The sequence below is a fragment of the Cebus imitator genome, unplaced genomic scaffold (genome assembly GCF_001604975.1).
Source record: "Cebus imitator isolate Cc_AM_T3 unplaced genomic scaffold, Cebus_imitator-1.0 Scaffold141, whole genome shotgun sequence".
In the NCBI taxonomy this organism is placed as follows: domain Eukaryota; kingdom Metazoa; phylum Chordata; class Mammalia; order Primates; family Cebidae; genus Cebus; species Cebus imitator.
In genome coordinates this window covers 3,543,344-3,556,571 of record NW_016107456.1, presented here as the reverse complement: position 1 = coordinate 3,556,571, position 13,228 = coordinate 3,543,344, and the positions used below count along the sequence as shown (strand labels likewise).

At 42.7% G+C, this 13,228-nt stretch overlaps 1 protein-coding gene across 4 annotated transcripts in view; it reads left to right on the top strand.

Annotated features, from left to right (window-relative positions):
• IFT52 (intraflagellar transport 52) overlaps positions 1–13,228 on the top strand; it is a 57,404-nt gene that overhangs the window by 616 nt on the left and 43,560 nt on the right. For 2 of the 4 annotated variants that reach the window (XM_017542224.1, XM_017542223.1), the window contains exons 1-2: positions 10,352–10,483; positions 11,077–11,152. Coding sequence is in view for 2 of the 4 variants with exons in the window: in XM_017542222.2 (XP_017397711.2) it covers positions 10,019–10,021; positions 10,354–10,483; positions 11,077–11,152 (209 nt within the window). In the remaining 2 variants the exon portion in view is untranslated. Of the gene's footprint in view, positions 1–1,145; positions 1,271–9,987; positions 10,022–10,351; positions 10,484–11,076; positions 11,153–13,228 lie in introns of those variants that run through there. The other 2 variants (XM_037743352.1, XM_017542222.2) reach the window with 2 other exon arrangements.

The window sequence follows — 13,228 nt, the reverse complement described above, 5'->3', positions numbered from 1 at the left end:
GATCGTCCCACCTCAGACTCCCAAAGTGCTGGAATTCCAGGCGTGAGCCACTACATCTGGCCCTGTATAGCTGTTTAAAGGAATATGGTAGATCCATGTGTACTGACATAGAAAGATGTCAAATATACAAGATTAGGTGAAAAAAGTATGTTTCAGAATAATGCATATGGTAAGATTCTATTTCATAAAACTGTAAGTTAATATATGTATAAAGGCTGGGAGCAGTGGCTCACGCCTGTAACCCCAGCACTTTGGGAGGCTGAGGCAGGTGGTTCACCTGAGGTCAGGAGTTTGAGACCAGCCTGGCCAACATGGAGAAACTCTGTCTCTACTAAAAATAAAAAATTAGGGCTGGGCGTGGTGGCTCACGCCTGTAATCCAAGCACTTTGGAGGCCAAGGTGGGCGGATCACCTGAGGTCGGGAGTTCAAGACCAGCCTGACCAACATGGTGAAACTCCATCTTTAAAAAAAAGAAAATTAGCCAAGTGTGGTGGCACGTATCTGTAGTCCCAGCTACTCAGGAGGCCGAAGCAGGAGAATCATTTGAATCTGGAAGGTGGAGGTTGAATGAGCTGAGATGGCACCACTACCCTCTAGCCTGAGCAACAGAGTGAGACTCTGTCTCAAAAAAAAATATGTGTGTGTGTGTGTGTGTGTGTATATATATATATGTATATATATATATATGTGTGTGTGTGTGTGTGTATATATATATATATGTATATATATATATATGTGTGTGTGTGTGTGTGTATATATATATATATGTATATAAAGAATCTACAAGACTATACCCCATAATTAATAGTAGTTAGCAGTGATGAATCAGGTTGGAAACATGGTCTTGGGACAAAAGAGCAGGGAGATGGCAGGGCAGGGCCATAGGTGTAGGTTGTTGGGAGGGCCTGGGCAAGAGGCAGAAAACAAAACCCAGTGGGGGAGGTCTGAGTTTGGTTTGGTCTTAGGTTTCTGTGCTATGCTTTTGCATTTCACCCAACCTTTGAGAACTATAGGAGTTTCATAGATAGGTTTCAGTTGTATACCCTTTCTTGAAAAATTAGAAGTAGAAAGCAACTATTTATTACTTTTAGGGTCTTTGGAATATTGTTTATTGATTTTCTGATTCCATCTTTCTTCCATAAAGGTAACCATGGAGAAAGACCTGCGGAGCACCATTCTTTTCAATGCCTACAAAAAGGAGATATTTACCACCAACAATGGCTATAAATCCATGCAGAAAAAACTTCGGAGTAATTGGAAGATTCAGAGGTGACTCACCATGTATATTATTTTCCCTTCTAAGTGATATTGCCCTGCTGATAAAGCTGAGAAGTCTTTGTTTTTTTATGTAACATAGATTGTTTAGGTGGGAGAAGCTCAATTTAAAGATTATTCAGAAATAGATTCTTATTAAAGCATCTCTTGGTCAAGGCACGGTGGCTCATGCTTGTAATCCCAGCACTTTGGGAGTCTGAGGCAGGCAGATCACCTGAGGTTAAGAGTTCGAAACCAGCCTGGCCAATATGGCAAAACCTCATCTCTACTGAAAATACAAAAATTAACCAGGTGTGATGGTACATGCCTATAATTCCCAGCTACTCAGGAGGCTGAGGCATGAGAATCACTTGAAACTAGGAAGTGAAGGCTGCAGTGAGCCGAGATCATGTGCACTCCAGTCTGGGCAACAGAGGAGACTCTGTCAAAAAAAAAAAAAAAAAAAAAAAAAAAAAAAAAAGTAAAGGAGAAAAAAAAAAAAAAAAAAAAAAAAAAAAGTCAGTATGGAACTCAGCAGGAGCTTACAGGCAGAGAGAATATATTAGAACTCAGAATAAGAGCCAGATATAGATAGGATTTATTATATAGGCAAAGTGGTACCGTATTTCAAATCAGTATTGAAAAGATAGATTGCAGTCGGGCAGCTTTTTAGTAATTTAGAAAATAATTAAACCAGCTGAGTGCGATGGCTCACACCTGTAATCCCAGGACTTTAGAAGGCTGAAGGGAGTGAATCACTTGAGGTCGGGAGTTACAGACCACCATGGCCAACATGGTGAAACCCTGTCTCTGCTATGGCACGCACCTGTAATCCCAGCTACTGGGAAGGCTGAGCCAGGAATTCTCCCGCTTGCACCTGGAAGGCGGAGGTTGCGGTGAGCCAAGATTGCCAGTGCACTCCAGCGTGGGTGACAGAGTGAGACTATGCCTTGAAAATTAAAAAAAAAAAAAAAAAAAGGATGGAAGGAAGGAAGGAAGGAAGGAAGGGAGGGAGGGAGGAAGCGAAAAAAAAAAAAAATGGAATGAAGCCCATTTTGAGCACCACAGTAATTTCCAAACGGACTAAAATTTAGATGTTAAAAAAAATTACAGCACAAATTAGCCGGGTGTGGTGGCCACTTGTCCCAGTCACTCAGGAGGCTGAGGCACGAGAATCTCTTGAACCTGAGAGGCCGAGGTTGTGGTGAGTCTAGATCTGTGTCACTGCACTCCAGCCTGGGCAACAGAGCAGACTCTGTCTCAACCAAAAAAATTACATCGCAAAGTGCTGAAAGTAAGCATTGTTGAATTTATTTATAATCTTAGAATAACAGAAACTCTTCTAAATGTGTCATGTAATCCAGAAGCCAGAAAGGAAAAGACAAATACTTTTAACTCCATTAACATTTTAAATCTATATGTCCTGCAAAATTCAACCAAACCAAAAAACTACCAGAAGCCAAATAAACTTATGAAAATGTTTGTTTAATGATCAATTAGAAAAATATAAAGCCCAACTGGGTGCGGTGGCTCATACTTGTACCAGCACTTTGGGAGGTTGAGGTAGGAGGATCACTTGAGGCCAGGAGTTCAAGACCAGCTTGGGCAACATAGTGAGACCCCATTTCTACAAAAAATTTAAAAATTAGCTGGATGGACATTGTGGTGCGTGCCTGTAGTCCCAGCTACTCAAGAGGCTGAGGTGGAATGATCTCTTGAGCCCAGGAGATCAAGGCTATAATGAGTTGTGATTATACCACTGCACTCCAACCTGGGTGACATAGTGGGACTCTTATCTCAAATGGTAATAAGAATAAATTTTTAGCCTGGCGCGGTGGCTCAAGCCTGTAATCCCAGCACTTTGGGAGGCCGAGGCGGGTGGATCACGAGGTCAAGAGATCGAGACCATCCTGGGCAACATGGTGAAACCCCGTCTCTACTAAAAATACAAAAAATTAGCTGGGCATGGTGGCGTGTGCCTGTAATCCCAGCTACTCAGGAGGCTGAGGCAGGAGAATTGCCTGAACCCNAAAAAAAAAAAGAAATAGCCATTATAGAAGAAATAATGGTGAAATGATTAGGAGGCTGGGCTCCGAAATCCTGGATTTGAATCCCCCTTCACCACTTATGTGTGGCCTTAGGTAGTTACTTCATCTCTCTTTTCATCATAAAGTTGTGATGATTAACTGAGATACTCCATGTAAAACACATTGTGTAGGCCAAATGCATAGTGTAGGTTAATTAAATATTAGCCACACTTTTTTGCCATATTTTTACTTTGAAAATAGGAAAATTCCATTTAAAATAAAGATGTTTACTATTCTAAGTCGTGGAATGGATAAAAAATGATAAATATAAGGCCCAGAATTCAAATGACAGTATTGGTAAGAATAGGAAGTTATTGGAACCCTTCCACACTGATGGTAGGAATATAAAATGTACAGTCACCATGAAAAACAGTCTGGCAGTTCCTCAAAACTTAACCCCAAAATTGCCATATGATGGCCGGGTGCAGTGGCTCATGACTGTAATCCCGGCACTTTGGGAGACTGAGAAGGGCAGATCACTTGAGGTCAGGAGTTTGAGACCAGCCTGGCCAACACGGCAAAACCCCGTCTCTACTAAAAATACAAAAATCAGCCAGGCGTGGTGGTGTGTGCCTGTAATCCCAGCTACTCGGGAGGCTGAGGCAGGAGATTTGCTTGAACTTGGGAAGCAGAGTTTGCAGTGAGCAGAAATTGGGCCACTGCACTCCAGTCTGGATGACAGAGCTAAACTCTGTCTCAAAAAAAAAAAAATAACAAACCTGCCATATGCTCTAGCAGTTCCACTTCTGGGTATGTGCCCAAAAGAATGGAAAATAGGATCTCAAACAGATAGTTGCACACTCGTCTTCTAAGCAGCACTCCTCACATTAGCTAAAAGGTGGAAATAGCCCAAGTATCCATCGACAGATGAATAGAGAAGATATGGTACATACATGCGATGGAATATTATTTAGTCTTAAATAGGAAAGTAATTCTGATACATACTACAACATGGATCAACCTTGAGGACATTATGCCAAATGAAAATAAGGCAGACAAAATGACAAATACTGTGTGGTGTCAGTTATGCAAGCATGAGGTATATAGAGTAGTCGAATTCATGGAGACAGAAAATAGAATGGTGGTAGTTGCCAGGGCCTGGGGGAATCGGGGAATGGAGAATTGCTGTTTAATATGTACAGAGTTTCAAGTTTTGCAAGATGAAAAGAGTTCTGGAGATTGGTTGCCCAACAGTGTGAGTATATTTAATATTGCTGAACTAGGCCAGGCGTGGTGGCTCACACCTATAATCCCAGCACTTTGGGAGGTGGAGGCGGGTAGATCACTTGAGGCCAGGAGTTCGAGACCAGCCTGGCCAACATGGTAAAACCCTCTCTCTACTAAAAATACAAAAATTAGCTGGGCACAGTGGCACATGCCTGTACTCCCAGGTACTTGGGTGGTTGAGGCAGGAGAATTGCTTGAACCCAAGAGGCAGAGGTTGCAGTGAGCTGAGATCGCACCACTGCACTGCAGCCTGGGCAACAGAGTGAGACCCTGTCTAAAAAAAAAAAAAAATACTGCTGAACTAAATACTTCAGAATGGTTAAGATGGTAAATTTAGGAAAGATTGTGTGTGTTTTTTCACAGTCAATAAAACAAAAAACCCAGAACACAGAAAGAGCCATTTTACGGAGACATGAGAAGTACCTTTGTGCTCAGAGAGAATATGGGGAGTAGGGAGTTTGAGGCAGGGCAAGGCCAATGTGGTCCTTAGATTGAGGCAGGCCAAGGTCTCCTGCTGTTACTCTGGGTGGTGTCATGGGGAAGAGGTCCACTGCAGAGCAATTCTAGTGTCCTTTGTTTCTCAATTTGATTGCAAGGTGACCTCTGCTGGGAATGGCATGGAGAGAGAGATGATTCCTTGATCAGGTTAATTGGCAGAATGAGTAGGAATTACTCTTGGGAATGTGGAGGTGACCAGCGACTCCTACCCACTGAGACCCTGAGGGAAATGTACACACCGATGGCAGTGGCCTGCATAGCAACAATTTATTACTTGTTGGGCTTTGGCTCCATGTCCCTATCTACCTGGTGAAGCCAAAGAGAGAGTTGACCTGGTGTTTGCCAGGGACCAACCAGCCTCAGAAACGGAGGGGCATCCGGAGAGAAGGTCAGAACCTGGTGACTGGGCCTTTTTCCAAGTGGAGATGGGTGCCAGCCCAAGCCTTAGTTTGGGCTTCCAGGGATGGAAGGCTGTTACATCCAAGAGACACGAGTCCTTCAAGAGGCAAGTGTGATGTAATTTAGCCTAATAAAACCTCCCAGACCAGTCCCTGACACCACGCCTTCTCTTTAGAGTTGGAGTGGGGTGGGAAGAAAAGCCTTTGGCTTTTTTTCTAGGAACCAGCATTCCCTTGTGTTCCTGTTCTTCCAATGGGCTCATCCTGGTGAGATCACTGCTTTTGTCATCGCTGCTGGCCTCCTAGACTGTTAACCCTGGAAAGCTGTGTGATGCCTTTTTCTTTTTTTTTTTGAGATAGAGTTTCACTCTTGTTGCCCAGGCTGAAGTGCAATGGCGTGATCTCGGCTCACTGCAACCTGTGCCTCCTGGGTGCAAGTGATTCTCCTGCCTCAGCCTCCTGAGTAGCTGGGACTACAGGCATGTGCCACCAGACACGACTAGGTGCCTTTTTCATGTTGGCTTCCAGAAGCTTCTGTGATAGGACAGACATCATATGTCTGATAGTAGATGCTAGTATCAGGCTAGAAACTAGGCTGAAAAGTCTCCCCCTATTTCCACCTCAACTACATTAACTCATCACACTAGCATGTGGTGGTATTCAGTTACCACCAGGTAACCACGTAGCTGAGATGAGTATTTTCCAACCCTGACAGACCAGCGTCCACCTGTATTACAGATTCCACCTTTATTACCCTGAATTGAAATGCTAAGATAATCTAACCCACCACCATTTTTTAAAAAGGCAACATAACATCCTAACTTTAATATTCAGAAATTAAAGGATGATTTATAAAAGAATACATGTATTTTAAACCTAATGTTTAGGCATATATACACTAGAAGAATATATGTATTTAAGTTTGTTAATACTTGGGCATACATGCATTAGAACACTTCTTTATGTTTGGCATTTTGAAATAAATGTTTAATAAATATATAGAACTCCCATGAATGGGTTAGATACAGATGCAGACTGGTGGAAGTGATGAATTGGCAATTCAAATTATGAGCTGTGTTGCTGTCAGTGATGTGATTTTTCCAAAATACTAACTCTTGGTAAAGTTCTATTAATAAAAAGAGTGTAATTCTTTTCTCAGTTTACATGGTAGTTGGGTATCTGCAAATTCAGTATATTAAATCGTGCAAAAAATACTTTATAAAATTTATATATAATTTAGGCTGAGTGTGGTAGCTCACGCCTGTAATCCCAGCAGCTTGGGAGGCCAAGGCAGACGGATCACCTGAGGTCAGGAGTTTGAGACCAGCCTGGCCAACATGGTGAAACTCTGTCTCTGCTAAAAATACGAAAATTAGCCGGAGGTGGTGGCAGGCGCCTGTAGTCACAGCTACTCAGGAGTCTGAGGCAAGAGAATCGCTTGAACCTGGGGAGTGAAGGTTTCAGAGAGCTGAGAGTGAGCCATTGCAGCCTGGGTGACAGAGCGAGACTTCATCTCAAAAAAAAATAAATCAATCAATTTAGTTAGATTCTAGGCTAAGTTTCTTTTGTTTGCTTGCTTTTCTTTTTTAAACATACGTGACTGAGAAGATACTCAAATGTTGTGGAACAGTTCTTTACTATGTTGGACTGGTCTGAACATTGCAGGCCTTAACTTCCCTGCCCTTTACCCACTAAAATGTCCTTAAGCATTAACATTATGGCATTAATATTTTACCATATTAATATTATGGTAATCCAAAATACATGCTAGATAGTTTAATTCCCGACACTGAGAGCCACTGGCCTGGACCATCCAGTATCAGTTACATGAAATAGCTCACATTTGCTGCCACATTGTAAAACTTAACAGTGTGAATGTATTCAAAGCCAATTTCTAAAATTTAAGTCTACAAATTTAATCTTTCTTCTTGTTTTTGCCATCAAGAAGTAAGAAACCTCCAATTTGTACCAAATATCTATTCTTTGGTTAGATGGGTCTCACATGCATAGGTGGAACCTGGGTCATAATTTGTGGAAGCCCCTTTAACCTTTGCCCAACTGTGTTACTGGACACCACATCCTTCATGTATCTTTTTCTTAAAATGCCAGATGGCCAATAGGACACAGTAGATATCAATACCTATTGTATATTCATTGCATTTAGACAACAAGGACAAATCCCAGAACCACATAATCATAAATACCGAGTCCCAGTAGAATTTCCCAAGCAAAAGCTATGTTCTGAGAATAGATGTTGCAAACTAGACCTGGCTTTCTATTAGCAGTCATAGAACATAGCATATATTTAGGGCTGTCTGGGAAGAGGAGTTCGAGAGGAAATCAAAAGGAAGATGGGATTTAGGGAGAGATTCAGCCTGTTGTTCAGGGTCCAGGATCCGTGCAGTTATATTTCATTTGTTTTTCTGTTGTTCCAAAAAATATTTATTAAGGATCTGTTATGTACCTAGTTGTGTGCCAAGTCCTAGGACTAATGCTAGGGATCAAAGTCAAATAGCATATAGTCTTCCCTCTCAAGGAACTGATATTCTAGGGGAAATCAAACAAATGGACCATTTATCAATAATGATCAATGTTCTAAGTTCCACATTTCTACAGAAGCACAGAAAAGAGGCATTGGATTAAAGGGCCCAGAGGAAATGGCCTTTGAGCTAATTTTTTTTTTTTTTTTTTAATGTTTTTTTTGAGACAGAATCTTGCTCTGTCACCCAGGCTGGAGTACACTGGCACAGTCTCGGCTCACTGCAACCTCCACCTCCCAGGTTCAACTGATTCTTCTGCCGCAGCCTCCCGAGTAGCTGGGATTACAGGCATCTTCCACTACCTCCAGCTATTTTTTGTATTTTTAGTAGAGATGAGGTTTCACCTTGTTGGCCACGCTGGTCTTTAGGTCCTGACCTCAAGTGATCCACCCACTTTAGCCTCCCAAAGTGTTGGGATTACAGGAGTAAGCCACTGCACCCCGCCTTAATTTTGATTTTGAAATAATTGATTCATTTTTGTTTTGTTTTGTTTGTTTTATTTTGCTTTGTTTTTGGGATGGAATCTTGCTCTGTCACCCAGGCTGGTATGCAGTGGTGCTATCTCGGCTTGCTGCAACCTTTGCCTCCTGGATTTAAGCAATTCTCCTGCCTCAGTCTCCCGAGTAGCTCAGACCATAGGCATGCACCACCACGCCTGGCTAATTTTTGTATTTTTAGTAGAGACAAGGTTTCAGCACGTTGGCCAGGCTGGTCTCAAATTCCTAACCTCAGGTGATCTGCCCCCTTTGGCCTCGGAAGATTCATTTGTTTTCTACAATGTGGGGAAGGCAGGAGGAGAGGAAAATTCAGGGCGCATGCAAGAGCAAGAGGGCTATGCTGTGGCAAAGCTAGTATGGGTAGTAGTTTCCAAAGGAGGATACATGTGATGAATCAATGGGGTACCAGAAAGAAATTACGTTTATTATTCATATATATATATTTTTTTGTTCTGAGACAGAGTTTTTGCTCTTGTTGCCCAGGTTGGAGTGCAGTGGTGTGATCTTGGCTCACTGCAACCTCTACCTCCCGGGTTCGAGCGATTCTCCTGCCTCAGCCTCCCAAGTAGCTGGCACTACAGGTGTGCACCACTAAGCCCAGCTAATTTTTGTATTTTTTTTTAAGTAGAGATGGGGTTTCACCGTGTTGGCCAGGTTGGTCTTGATCTGTTGACCTTGTGATCCACCCTCCTTGGCCTCCCAAAGTGCTGGGATTACGGGCATGAGCCACTGCACCTGACCCTATTCATTTTTTTGTTACCTTTAAAACATTTCCTTTTTGGGAGTTGTTTTAAATTATAATATAAGGTACATATTTTATATAGAGATACATATATATTGGATGTATGTATAAACATGTTCATATTTTTTTCTGCTGGAGTACTTGATGAAAAAAGTTGAGAAACTATTTGTCTCGACCACCCACCACAGATTTTCTCAGGCTAGACCAGCAAGATGAACCCTAGATTTTTCTCCCATCCCCAGCTCTGTGAAAACGAGAGAGCTTCCAGGAGATAAGAAGAAAACATGCATTTCTCTTTATGGCTTGGTCATTGACCTTGAACAGAATTCCTCCAAGGTGTTGTATGAAATGCCTTCATCCTGATATCATCTGTGGGCAGTCAAGCGAAGGCATTGTCTAAATCAGTGGTTCTTAACCAGGGGTGATTTTGTTTCTTCTTCTCCTGAGGGAACATATGGCAATCTCAAGAGACATTTTTGGTTGTCAGGGGAAAATAGGTACAGCTGGCATCTGGTAGAGTGAAGACCAGGGGTGCTGCCGAATGGAGAACTGTGAGCTTCCTTCAGTAAAGTTTTTCACTTTTTGTCTAGATAGCTTTGAAACTGTTATTTAGTTTGAGAATTTTGGAGCTTTATGCTCAGAGACAAGCTTGGAGATCATACATAGAGAGCACATTTTGGCTGGGCGCAGTGGCTCATGACTGTAATCCCAGCACTTTGGGAGGCCGAGGCAGGTGGATCACAAGATCAAGAGATCGAGACTATCCTGGCCAAGATGGTAAAACCCTGTCTCTACTAAAAATACAAAAATTAACTGGGTGTGGTGGCATGCATCTGTACAGTCTCAGCTACTTGGGAAGCTGAGGCAGGAGAATCGCTTGAGCCTGAGAGGCGGAGGTTGCAGTGAGCCAAGATCACCCAAGCCTGGGTGACAGAGCTAGACTCTGTCTCAAAAAAAAAAAAAAAGTACATTTTCTCTTGTATGTATTTATATGTAAATGCCTTATAGATTTGAGGTATTCATTTTTCATCTAGTTAAGGTCTTATTCATGGTATGTTGGGCAAAAGTCTTTTGAGCATATTCACGGATTGCTTTTTTCCTTTGTGTAGTTTGAAATCCTGAAGAAATACCTTGACAGCGGTGGAGATATCCTTGTGATGCTAGGAGAAGGTGGAGAATCCAGATTTGACACCAATATTAACTTTTTACTAGAAGAATATGGAATCATGGTTAATAATGGTAACTTATTATTTTCAGTAGACACAGTAATTTTCTATTTATTATCTGATATCATAGCCCTCTAGGTCCAGTGGCATAATGGAAAAAGCACTGGGCTGAGTGTGCATGTTTTTTTTTTTGAAACGGAGTTTTGCTCTTGTTACCCAGGCTGGAGTGCAGTGGCGCGATCTCAGCTCACCGCAACCTCTGCCTCCTGGGTTCAGGCAATTCTGCTGCCCCAGCCTCCTGAGTAGCTGGGATTACAGGCACGCACCACCATGCCCAGCTAATTTTCTGTATTTTTAGTAGAGACGGGGTTTCACCATGTTGACCAGGATGGTCTCGATCTCTTGACCTCGTGATCCACCTGCCTCAGCCTCCGAAAGTGCTGGGATTACAAGCATGAGCCACCGCGCCCTGCCCGAGTGTGCAAGTTTTAATGTTCCATTCTCATCTGCATTCTGAGCCTCCTGGGCTTGGGCTACTTCCATTTATAAAGTGAGGTGAATTGGAACTGAGTTCCAGGGTGCCTTTCGGGTCACAATCGGTATGAGTCTATAATATCAAACTTATTTCTAACCCAAAATATGCCTCCTTCTCTTTTTCCCTCGTAGATGCTGTGGTTAGAACTGTATATCATAAATATTTCCATCCCAAAGAAGCTCTAGTTTCCAGTGGAGTCTTGAACAGGTAAGCATGTTGAAAGCAGAAATACCTTGGCCAGGCACAGTGCTCATGCCTGTAATCCCAGCACTTTGGAAGGCCATGGCGTGTGGATCATTTGAGGTCAGGAGTTCGAAACAAGCTTGGCCAACATGGTGAAACCTTGTCTCTACTGAAAATACAAAAACTCAGCTGGGTGTGGTGGCATGCACCTGTACTCTCAGCTACTCAGGAGGCTGAGGCAGGAGAATCGAGTGGAGGCTGCAGTAAGCCAAAATTGCACCATTGCACTCCAGCCTGGGTGACAGAACAAGACTTCATCTTAAAAAAAAAAAAAAAAAAGAAAGCAGAAATATCTTTACACATAATTCATTTCTTTTACGTGAATCTTCCCTCATCTCTTCTCACACAGTTCTTTTCACTATCTGTTCTTTTCTTGCCTTTTTATGTTATTATAATTTATTTTACTATATTACTACTTCTCATTCATCAAATTATATTTCTCCATCTTTTGAAACTTACTTCACATACACCTTATTTTTTATTTTGTTTTTGAGGCAGAGTCTTGCTCTGTTGCTCAGGCTGGAATACAGTGGTGGGAACACAGCTCACTGCAGCCTTGACCTCCTAGGCTTAAGTGATCCTCCCACCTTAGTCTCCCAAGTAGCTGGGGCTATAGGCATGCACTACCATGCCTGGCTAATTTTTTAAAATTTCTGTAGAAATGGGGCCTCACCATGTTGCCCAGGCTGGTCTTGAACTCCTGGCCTCAAGTGATCCTCCCACCTTGGCCTCCCAAAGTGCTAGGATTACAGGCTTAGCCGTAATGCCTCGCCCACATTTACCTTTTTGTCATTTAGGATACTTCCAGTTGCAAGTGACAGAAAACCCTATTCAGATGGGGTTAAACAATAAAGAGACTAAACAATAAATAGTTTTTTGATAAAGAGATTAAACAGTAAATTCATGTAATCAGAAAGCCCAGAAATAGTGCAGGCGTTAAATATGGATTAACTGAAAGATTCCTGTCATCAGGAATCCAGTTCTATTTCTCTGCAGTTCTCTTGGCTCTGCTCTCCTGTATGTGTGAGCTGAATAATTTTAACAGTTCCCATATTTATATCTGCATGCCATACCATCTGAAACAAGAGAGTATGCCTTGGTCCCAGCATTCCCAGGAAGAGTAGTCCTGGTTGGGTGTGGTGGCTCACACCTGTAATCCCAGCACTTTGGGAGACCTAGGCAGGCAGGTAACATGATGTCAGGAGTTTGAGACCAGCCTGGCCAATATGGCGAAACCCCATCTCCACTGAAAATACAAAAATTAGCCAGGTGTGGTGGTGTGAGACTGTAGTCCCATCTCCTCTGGAGGCTGAGTTGGGAGAATCACTTGAACCCAAGTGATGCAGAAGTTGCAGTGAGCTAAGATCATGCCACTACACTCCAGCCTCGCCAACAGAGTGAGACCCTGTCTCAAAAAATATAAATAAAAATAAATAAATAAAATTTTTAAAAGGCCAGGCGCACTGGCTCATGCCTGTAATCCTAGCACTTTGGGAGGCCAAGGTGGATGGATAACCTGAGGTCTGGAGTTTGATACCAGTGTGACCAACATGGGGGAACCCTGTCTCTACTAAAAAATGCAAAATTAGCTGGGCGTGGTGGCACATGCCTGAAATCCCAGCTACTTGGGAGACTGAGGCAGGAGAATCACTTGAACCCTGGAGGCGCAGGTTGTGGTAAGCCGAGATCACGCCATTGCACTCCAGCCTGGGCAACAAGAGCAAACTCTGTCTAAAAAAAGGAAAAAAAAAGTAGTCCTGAGATTTGCTCTGTTTAAGCTGGCCTAAGCTACAGTGTGTATCCCAAAGTGGCCTGATGGCATAGCTAGGTCATTCATCCCCTGCAGCCTGTGGTGGAGTCACCTTTCTCTTATCTGGATCCTAAAACATAAATCGGGTTCTTAGGAAGTCGGAAATAAATGCATGAGGGGGGTAGCATCAGATGCCTTCTGGAGCTTTCCTATGTTTAAAATTATTCGGCCGGGCACGGTGGCTCACGCCTGTAATCCCAGCACTTTGGGAGGCCGAGGCGGGTGGATCA